This window comes from Monopterus albus, unplaced genomic scaffold (genome assembly GCF_001952655.1).
Source record: "Monopterus albus unplaced genomic scaffold, M_albus_1.0 scaffold92.1, whole genome shotgun sequence".
In the NCBI taxonomy this organism is placed as follows: Eukaryota; Metazoa; Chordata; class Actinopteri; order Synbranchiformes; family Synbranchidae; genus Monopterus; species Monopterus albus.
Genome location: NW_018127972.1, coordinates 327,979 through 339,120, shown reverse-complemented (window position 1 = coordinate 339,120; position 11,142 = coordinate 327,979). Strand labels below are relative to the sequence as shown.

At 40.5% G+C, this 11,142-nt stretch overlaps 1 protein-coding gene and 1 long non-coding RNA gene across 3 annotated transcripts in view; one reads left to right on the top strand and one right to left on the bottom strand.

Moving 5' to 3' along the window:
* LOC109964750 (uncharacterized) overlaps positions 1-2,475 on the top strand; it is a 3,633-nt gene extending 1,158 nt beyond the window's left edge. The window contains exons 2-3 of one of the 2 annotated variants that reach the window (XR_002275547.1): positions 473-627; positions 2,136-2,475. This is a non-coding gene — a long non-coding RNA (uncharacterized LOC109964750). Of the gene's footprint in view, positions 1-472; positions 628-1,093; positions 1,166-2,135 lie in introns of those variants that run through there. The other variant, XR_002275548.1, reaches the window with a different exon arrangement.
* A 6,400-nt stretch (positions 2,476-8,875) lies between these two features.
* Positions 8,876-11,142, bottom strand: part of hoxb2a (homeobox B2a) — a gene marked incomplete at its 5' end in the record, with an annotated part of 2,755 nt that continues 488 nt past the window's right edge. Inside the window, 2 exon segments of the mRNA XM_020608216.1 lie at positions 8,876-9,545; positions 9,548-9,940. Coding sequence (XP_020463872.1) covers positions 9,097-9,545; positions 9,548-9,940 — 842 coding nt within the window.

The window sequence follows — 11,142 nt, the reverse complement described above, 5'->3', positions numbered from 1 at the left end:
GGGATATAATGTATAGGCCTGGTGGGTTCAGGGTCTTTCATCTTACATCTGCCTGCGTGCAGTTTGGAGGTGCAAGATACCTGAGCGTGTAATGTTAATTTTACCTGTGATCCTTTGAATAAATCAGCACTGTTTTGTAGTTACTTGGACTGTCTCGTCTCTCAGAGTTAGTAATGGTAACAAGAACCAAAGACCAACACCAGTCACTGGTTAACCTGAGCAAATACAATGCAGATGCTGTATGTCAAGCCAAATATCTGCTTTTTGCTTAGGTGATTATTGTTTTAAGGCTAGGTTAGGTAGGCTAGGACTGCTTAACAGAATGACAACCCTCAATGCTTTACCTTTTAAATCTACCTTTGTACATACAGTATCTATCTGTAAAAATGCATATGAACTATATATATATATATTTTTCCTTTTTTGTCCTCACGGTCTTATTTTGTTTACTTGTCTATTTGTTGCTTTACAGAACAACATACACATTGAGAGCCACTGTACCTGAGCCAAACTCTTCATGTGTCCAACACCTGGCCAATAAAGCTGATTCTGATGGTGTTGCCTACTGTGGGGTTCTGAAGATTTGACGGCATGGCCTGACACCCTCATCTTTGGGGCCAGTAATGGGTAAACATCATTTAACTTGTTTATTGAGCTTCCATATGGATGCTCGCCCATTTTTTGGCACATTTAATTGTATAACACTGACTGCATCAAAATTAGTAAGTCAGTTTAGATATCTCAATACAACTGAATAACTCTGTATTATGATAATATACTGTTTTCTGCAGTATTCATAGATGAGCTCTTTCTGAATCTGTTGTCGCAGTAACAAAATGCAGTGCTGTTTTACAAGTTAGTTAAATCACAGTTGAGCAGCTCTATAGATGTGAATGATGACACAAAGTGACAATGACTCTGTCCAAAATCTCAATTTACTGCTCACTATTGAGTGAAATACTGAGTGCACATTATAAAGGGAGGAGTGAATGAGTGAGCCATTTTAGACACATTTGTAGCTTGTGTTTCTTTTTGGTTCTGATGCATGTCTTGTTCACACTGATTTTCTTTTTTCTTTTTTACAAACACATAGCTGTACACATGACAGACAGGTAACTAATTCACTGGACAGTTTTAGTGATGCCATCAGCGCTACATGGACCAGTGTGAGGAAATCAAATCTTGGTGACTGACAGCAAGTTACATGAAGCAAATGCTACCTTGTATGTCATAAATAGTAAACAGCATTGGTACCAAAAAATTATTGAATGTTCGTTAACTTTTTATTGAGGAAGTGATAAAATAAATCAGAAAATCTGTTTAACGCACCTCTGTTTTCATTCAGAGGAAATCCCTGCACTCCTGTGCTAACACACACAAATGAAAGCTAAATAATTCTGCATGAATATAAGCTATCCATATAAATCACTTTCCTAATAGTTTGTGATGAACAGATTGTAAGTAGTTTCTCTTTTGAATTCATATTGTATTAACTAGAGCTGTTTCAGATTGTGCCAACAATCTTTAACATAGTTACCAGAGGATATCACCTAAGAGCTCTCTTGTCTCAGGAATAATGTTGTAGTTGCTGCTTAATCATTTCATTCTCTCAGATAGTAGTGAGGTAAACAACTATGGCTGCTGTGTAGCAGTCTGTGTTGCCCACTCAGCAGTTACTGTTAATTGGTGCAGTTGGATTGAATGGCAGTTGTCTGTGTTGGTCCCTTGGTAAATACCAGTAAATCCTATGGATTGGCTCTTTATTGACCTAATAGACTCCAGAGGGGGCCTGTGTGCATTGGCACATGCATACGCACAATGATTTCTGTTTGGTGTGTATTCTTCAGGACTCCCACCTGACAACTCAATATACAGTTGTGTGTGTTTGTATGTGTGGAGACAGCAGTCCAGCTTTCTCTCTCACATACACCACAGCTGTGCGGGCCCCTTCAGAGGCTAAAGCACTGATTGTCTGCCTTTGACGCACAGATTAGCTGGCTGGGTTGGTAAAGTGCTGCTGGTAAAATTTCCCTATAATACTAGCACAGAGTTCTCCTCCTTGAATTCTTTCTCTTGTAAATGCAAAATATTAAATACATGCATTAAGGCTAAGTGTAAATCTTGCATTTGTCCAGATTGTCTATCAATCACATCCTGAACTTCCAGCTGTCAGTCTCCGGGGAGTGAGCAGAACAACTGGCAGCCAACATTTTTCAGTCTGTTTTTCCCTGTTTGGCTCTGTATCATGACATTCACTGACAGTGATAATTCTTGACTGCTTGACACATGATTTGGTCCCAGGTCTGCCTCATGAATTTCCTTCCTCTGTGGTACTGAAATACATTACATGAACTGTCAAAAACTCCCATTTGTTAAACTGGGCCTCCTGAACACTATTTGTGCTGATGAACTCTGCAAGGGACACTGCAAACAGGCCTCAAGAACCAAACTACCCACAACACAGCACTCTCTGTATGGCCCTGCATACAAAAAGAACATCTGTGTCTTAAGTTCTCACCAGAATAAAATATCATCTGTGTGTTTATATGGTCTGTTAAATGTTACATTCTTTTTCAAATGAAAGCAGGTTTTATTTTATTTCTGACAGCATCCTATCGCTCTATAAACTTGATCTTTTTCATAGCTGTAGTCTTGAAAAGACAGGCGAGGAAGACAGAAGACTTGAGAGCAAACTTAAGAACTGGAGATATGATGTCACATCCCTCCAAATATATTACAAATGGAAATTTGTCCTTTGGAATATTTCTAATGACCAGTCATCAGATGCCTCCAAAAGCTAAGTGAAAGCAAATTTCCTCTCCTCAATATTCAGTGTTAAACTGTCAGTAAAACATACCAAATGTCCACAGGAGGCCTGTCTCTTGTTGTGATTCATGTTGGTTTACAGGTCAACTAGCAACAGTGAGTTGGAACAGTTGTGAATGCAGCTCCAGAGAGCATGCTTGGATTTTTGGCTGTGTGTGTTACTGCTGTTACTGATAAACAGACCAGAGGATGATCTGAGTTTGGTTTTCCCAGTGACTTGTCTTTTGAGAAATTACTCCTTATGATTTGTGAACTGTGTTGCTGGGAACAACCAACTTATCACGTTGTGAACACCCACCATGCAGTTGATGGTTAAAGAATTAATACTGTATAGTGAAGCATCTTGTGCTCACATATACACTGTGTGTTGGGAATCTGCACATTCAGATTCAAATAGTAGCTCATCCAGGCACAGTCTCAGTAGTGCTTTATTTTATTTGGCTATTCACTACCCTGACCTTAAAGGATAAGGCTGGTCATTTTCTATGTTAACAGTATTTTCAACACACCCCATACAGAAACTAAAACTAACCATGAGTAGTGGCAGTTCATTGTTGATGTCTGTCACTGTGTCAGCCCTGCATTAACATATTAGGTAGACCTCCACTGTTATTCAGAAACATTTTAAAACCCAGCAGGGAAACACACTGCTGCACTCAGTAACATTTCCTCATTACAAAACACAAGGCCCTGATATTTAACAATATACAGACATTTCATGCACAGACATTTGACTCTTGACATTTGACCTGAGGGAGGAGGAAAAAGTATATACTGTATTTAATGGATGCATATTCTTTCTGTAAGTAAAGTTGCATAACTGGAAATTTACTTCAAGTCTCACATAGGGCCCTGTTCTTATGCCATTTCAGATGATCAGATGCTTTCTCATTCTCTGCAAAGGTTACAAAGACTTTTGCCAGGTTTTATTAGCTGTACAAGCCCCAGATTTCATGTTATCAGGTTGTAAAAATGGTATGACTTATTTATTAATTATTATGTAAAAGTACAATTGTTCATGTTGCTAATTCATTGATAAATTCACAAGGGTTTCTTGTGTCCTACATTTTAATGAACTCCGTGATGCAAAATTTCCAGTGTTGTTTTCTTTCAAGAGGCATTTTGACCCCATTCAGTATAAAATCTACCACAGAGAGACAGTTCCTGTTCTTCTATTTAGCCCCATCACTTTGCCTTTCATTGTGTGTCAGCGTGTGTCAGTCCAGCAGCAGTACAGCATGCCTGACTGTCTGCGTGTGTGAGGGTAGAGTTTCCTCTTAGCCTGGGATGATAAAAATCCACCACTCACATATTTCACCACTGCTGCTAAGTGGGTGATCTATCACGCCTGAGTTCTGCAATATACCAGTTTTGAAAAGCAGCAACATCTAGTTAAAAAAAACACACACACACACACACACACAAACACATGGGCAGAAATCATAACAGTGATGGTGACAGTGATGCAAGAGATAAAGGAGCAGTACGTGTATTAGAGCATGGCAGCAGGTCGACAGGCGGTGACAGCCGAGAGAGAGAGAGATTATTGGAACACACACGCACACACACATATATACAGGCACTCAAAAGGTAAGATATGTCTCCAAGCATAGAGATGTACTTTGCTGTAATCTCATTGTCTACATGATACACTTAGATGGATGGTTACAGGAGAAAGGGAGGGTGTGCTGCACTGACTGTAGGCTGTTCATCCCACTTTTCGTTCTGGTAGACCCACTCCCATAGTCAGCCACTTGTGGGCCTTCACATGTCTGTTTAGTTTGATATTTTGCACTTGTAGTCTTCTCAAACGACATGCTTGTATCTTTTTAAGTCTTTCTTTATGCAGTGCTCACCAACCATACTGCATGATATGTTTGAAAGAAGTACTCTACTAATGGCAGCTTAACACTCCTCTCTCGACTAAACATAAATTTGATCATTTCTGGATGAAATCACACTGTACAACAATCTTTGTTCTGTACAAAAAAATGTGTTCAAAACATCTGACTTAGTCAAATCATGTGAGTATCTATGTCCCAGGAGATGGTTTATATTGCTGTTTTTGAGGCTTGGCAATATGGCTGCCAAGAAAAACCCTTTTAAAATGAATTTGTAAGAAACAAATTCTTTAGGGAAACACAAGACATTGTGCACTGGGAAATCTAATTCTGGAAGATACATGCAGCCAATTGGTTCAGCTGGAGGAAAAGTCAGAGTTTGTTGGGCAGAATTATAATTTTTTTTTGTTGAATGGGGCTAAATAGCACCTGGCTGAGATTCATTCATAGCACAAGCTAGACCAACTAGCACACTGGTTCCAAGTGTAGTGGCATAGATATCTCAGTTCTATCTAAATATTACCTAAAAGTGCAGTCCTAGAAAAATGTTTCAGATTTGTTTTAATATCATGAGATAGCATTTATAAATCATATGTAGTAAGCACCACTCAGTCTGTGAATGTTGCTCTATGCACTTGAGCACATGTGCCAATGTTCTAACAATCTGAAAGACAAGCCTATACCAACCCCTAACCTGACTGTGGGTCTGCATATGTGCAGAACCATTATGTGAGCTTGGGTAGTTGGCATTTGTGTGCAGGCACAAAGAGCGTTTAGCACTGTCAGTCATTGAATTTTAACTGAATGTCTTAAACAGTAGGTAGAAATCCTAGAATCAGTATTAAATTCATATATTTGGATGCTTTTTTTCATTATTGTGGATTCAAATGCATCATATGCTTTAAACCGATGGAGCTCTCTATGGTTCTCTACTGGGCTGTGCACACAGTTCACATTTTATTTTAAACACAATATTGCTTTTCATTTTTATGCAAATGGGATTCAATTTGAGCTCCTCCACGACAAAGAATACACAGGAGAGTGTAATTCTGGCCCTTTGCGTGGCTAGGGTGAAAAATAAAAGTGATCAGGCCTTTGCAGTCACAGCTGACCTGAGCTGACCTGCCTGGAGAAATTACTCCAGTCAAGCACTTTATTAATATTATTAGTCATAATTATTAGTAATAATAGTAGTAGTAATAGAACTCATGGAAGTAATCACAAATTTATTGGTATTTGTAGTTTTACAGTATATAAAGCTTTGTCTTGTACAAATGGACTTGTCTGTGTATTATTTACTGGAATATTTCAAAAGAAAATTTGCAACAAGTCCTCCAACTTAAATAACATTATACTGTACGTGGCTGCCCTACCTTCAAATACAAACCACAGAACAGAATTATTAGCATACAGTTATGATTATGGAACCATGATGGTTTGAGGTTTAGCACAAAATGACTTGGTTAGGTTTAGGAAAAGATCATTATTTGGGTTAAAGGACTTCTTTAAGTTTACGGGACACCGTCATCATGGTTACAACAGGGCTATATGCTGTTAACATTGTGGAACTGTCATGAAATCAAGAGCCCTGTGTTTTCTAACCTATCCACCCACCCTAGTCTCCTCCTGATGCAGACTTTGTCACTCTATAGCCTATACTACATCTCCTACCTTCCTCCTTAGCTGATGTCATATACTACTGTCACTAGAGGTCACCTAACTATAACATGTTACTGTTTGTCATAATAATCTGCTGGCACCAATGTCATACAGAGTTGTTTCTCACAGGAAGACTTGCTCAGTATAAAAACTGACACCACACCTGCCTATATGATTCAACAGAGTTTCATAAACAGTTTGAGAGATGTCATTATAACAAAGTTAGATGAAATGATACAAAACATCCTGCTGCAGAAGAGAGATGTTAGAGAAGCAACAGCCCAAAAACATACAAGGACTCTCTTCTGTCTGACTTCCATGTTGGAAGAATACTGTTTGTTGTCCTGTATTGTGCCTAGTGGTTCGGGACCTCAGCTGGGTTTATCCCTGTCCTGTTTTCTGTGTTTTATCATTCCAACAGAAAGGCAGTAACTTGATACACTGACTTGATTACACTGAGGTAATATTAATATGTAAGCATTAAGAGATACAGTCGATAATAGGTCTCACAGTTCAGGAATCCCTTATTAGCTAAAGTGTATCCTATAATATTTAAACAGGATGGGAGGAATCCCCTTTTTAAAAAAGAAAGTCAGAATTCACAAATGGCAGTTTATCCTGTTCACTCTAGGCTAGGACTCAAAGATTTTTTTAAAGCATATATAATCTACATTCCACCTTTTAAACAAATTTTAATCTATTTGTGATCAGTTTGCCAGATGTTAATTGATGGAGCAGCAGTGGAGCACTGGAGCTTTCATTTGACTGTATTAAACTGTGGGTGAGGACCCTAAAAATAGTATTATTCATAAATTTTCTTATGTTGTTGACTATGTTAATATTTTTCCCCTGCAGCCAACAAGTATCAATTTGTTTATTATTGATGTCATTATTATTATTATTATTATTATTATTGTTATTATTATCGGAGAAATCTGTACTGAATCTGTCACCTAAGAACACGTCATTGTTCTGTTCCTTTCACTTGAATATCTCTCACGCGCGCGCGCGCACGTACTGCCTGCCTGTCACACTGAGCCAGTCATCTTGTAATGGCTGCCAGTGCTCATTGTTCACATCCTGCTTTGTCTTCAGCGCCATTTTGACTCTGCGGGAGGAGGCGCAGCTAGTTAGCATCAAATCCACACACACTAATGGCAGGAAGCTAGACATGCTAACTCACGGTTAGGCTTTCATTCATCATGTTATCTTAACATTGGGAAAAATTCAGCAGTGCCGAGCTACAGTTCACTCCCATGCTCACACACGAACAATAGATAAGCTGCATTAGACTAGACTGTAGTCTCAGGTCCAACACTGCCAGTACAGGCTACACTGTAGCTGCCCTGCTAGTCTCACATGGTGATAGTGCTGGTGGAGGACCACGCCATGCTGACTATTAGCTCCTACTCACAGGCAGGGGGCTACCCATGCTAAGCTAAGGTGTGACAGAGACAAAGAGCGATCCTGTTTCTCCTCTTTTTATGTGCACATTCTTTCTCAAAGGTTTATGTTGTAGCCTGGACCGAGGTTTATGTTGTAGCCTGTGGTGTGGGAAAACTAGACAGAGCCAAACATTTTAATCTGACATCAGCATTCAGTCCGAGTTAGGAGCCAGAATTAAAATATATACTGAAAGAAGACAACAAAATAAAAATGACAATTTAGTTATTTAATGATAATTACAAACTATATTTATAATGTAAAAATTGAGATTATACTTTCATGGTTATATATTATGTTGCCTATAACAAATTATTTATAAGCCTATTGTCCACTAGTGATAATAACAAGTATTTTAAAATAATCAAAATTATTATAATGATAATAAGGCAACTAAGAGGATACCTTGAATGCTCAACATATTTTATGGCCATTTTACTATAAAACTTCTCTGTCGTATGACTGTTAATAATATTAACATTTTATAGGTTTATAGGTATATGTGTGTATGTGTGTGTGTGTGTGTGTGTGTGTGTGTGTGTGTGTGTGTGTGTGTGTAAATTCTGTCTACAATATTAAGCACTTCATATATTATAGACCTGTGAAACAAAACGAGATGGGCCACATCGTAAATGTTTGTGTTTTATTATTAGTATTCCACTATGAAAATATATGTACAATAAATATTTTGGATTTTCACTATTAAAGACTCTCAATAAATAAACTAGCGTCTAAAACTCGAGTCGTCAGCAGGGCTTCCCCCTCTCGTCTCGTTCAGAGGGAGAATGAATTCATTCTTCAGTTTAGATTTAGTAAACGCAGTCCAGCTGTCTGCACCTAGACTCCGTGAGCAGTTCCTGAGAAGTTAAGGATCCATCAAGCTGCACCAGAATGGACAATAGGAAATAAATCCACACGGACAGAAAAACTTTATCAGTTTTAACAAAAGTGATCAAAAACAAGAAAGGCAATAAATACCTGACTTTTAGACAAGGGGAAAGAAAAAATCCTCAACGTTTTGATGTTGAAAGAGAACTATTTTCCTTCGATGTATAAAATAAAATAAATTAATTAAATTAAATTTCTTAACTACATTATAGCCGCAAATTAAAACCAGCAAGATGATGAAAAAAATGTTTTTCAAAACGATCATGATTTCCATTCAGAAATGTTTCAGGAATGTTGCCGAGAAGCTTTTATTCTTGTCCTCACCCAGTGCTGCGTCCTCCGCTCGATTGTTAAGTCCCCACAGGCCTGTCCGTCCACTCCTCCTCTCCCCCTTTTTTAAATCTTAATTTTCATTTATGTTTAAAGGCTGCAGCTGGCCTCAGAAATTAAGGTGCTGCAGGTCTATGGTGCACAGTGTGCTTGTGAACAGATCGAAGTCCTCCTCGGAGAAATCCACCGGGCTGTCCAGGGAGCTCTGCAGGCTGGGCGACAGGCAGGAGTCCCCAGCGAAGAACGTCAGGTCGGGGAGCGCGGATGAAGAGGAGGAGGAGGAGGCAGGTGGAGCAGAGGAAGAGCTGGAGGTGATGGAGGTGTCCCCGTGCTTGGAAAATGAAGGATCGGACGCCGCTGCTGTCGCCGGCCCGGCCTCGCTCAGCTGCATCAGGCCCGGGTTATTAACGGAGTTCGTCGTGGTGAACGCCGGCGGCGAGTGGTGAGGCGCAGCAGCGTCAGAGGAGCCAGATGCAGCGAGCAGCGATGGGCATTCAGAACAGCTCAAATGGTCTCCCTCCTCCGGCGTGGGCTGTACATTGTCCCCGCGGGGGGACCTGTGGCCGAAGATAGATTGCTGCTCCCCGTCTCTCCCTCCGATGTAGCATCCACGGTGCCAGATTCCTCCAGCGGCTGGCTTGAAAATGAAGATGAGGCATCAGCGCCTTCGAGCGGCTCAAAGCCACCCGGGTCACTAGATTCATGGCCTCCACCACCACCGTCCCGGTTGTTCGTGGTCTGACGCTTGTGTTTCATCCGCCGGTTCTGGAACCAAACTTTGACCTGTCGCTCGGTCAGATCCAAAAGCGCGGCGATCTCCACCCTCCTGGGCCGGCATAGGTACTTGTTGAAGTGGAACTCCTTCTCCAGCTCTAGCAACTGCGTGTTGGTGTAGGCTGTGCGCAGCCGGCGGGACCCGGCTCCTCCACCATCCAGAACCGCCTGGCTCGGGTCTGCAAGAAGGCAAAGACAAAAGGGAGACAGAGAGAAATTATGTGTAGAATTTAGAGTGAAAAATCTTTAAAAGCTGACCTCTCCTCATTTTTTATTTTGATTTTATATTTCGTTTAACTTCGAATTGTAATCTACTTCATAAAAAACCTATAAAGCCTCTAAACTTTTATTGCGTATAAGATTTCCAGCCAAGAAATAAGCCTGTTTCAGCATCGAGCAGAAATCCCCTCGGCTCTCCTGTCTGTAATAAAACCGTAATAAAACAAAAAGTCTCATAAAAAACACTCCTTCCAATTATAGTAGCAGCCAAAGTCATAACTGTAAGAGCGGACCAATTTGGTGCAGGGGAAAAAAAGAAAAAAGTAAACCCAAACAAAGCGCAGATAAAGACAAATGATCAAAATGTCAGAGTGGGTTTCCCTCCTCTGTGCGGTGCCTGGAGCGCAGTGAGCCTGCGGTGAGAGGCTGCGGCGTGTGATCAGACATGCAAAGAGAGGAAAATAAAAATAATCATGCGATGGGGAGGAAATGAGCGGGGAAATGTGGGGATGTCGATGCCAAACGAATGTGGCGGTATCTGTCAGAAGCCAAACTAAAACCCTGAGTGGCTTTATGAGTGAGATCAGAAAAGGCAGGAAATTGAGCAAGAAAGGAACACGAGAGAAAACAAGAATTTCCATTAAAAATGAACGGGACTGGGATTGTGTGGTTGTACGTGTGTAGAAACCAAAACTTAGAGAAACGTGCACTGAGGTCAGTGAAAAAGACAGAAATGACCAGAGCCCTTAGAAAATCAGATTGTGTGCAGCTTGTATCCTGTGTGGCTGCAGCTTCCCCTCCCCCACTCCCCATCCCAACATAGTTTGTCCGCTCGCCATTATATTCTCCCATCCAATATGGCTACCATCTCAGTGTTATGAATATATAATACCAGGGCGATGCTGGTGCTGATCAGAAATCACACCACCCAGTGAACAGTGGCACAGGCTGCAGCAGCAGTCATCTGCAGTGTGGAGAGAGAAACCCCCCTCTGCGCGTCTTTACGCACCATGAACTGTTGTATATGCACAAAATGCATTTTGGTAATTTAGGCTATAGGTGGTACAGCAATAACAGGATGCGGGTGTAGAAGCTCTGCACTCAATTTGAAGCTGATTCATAAATACCAACTCATTAAATGGCAGATATGATGTGTGTAAGG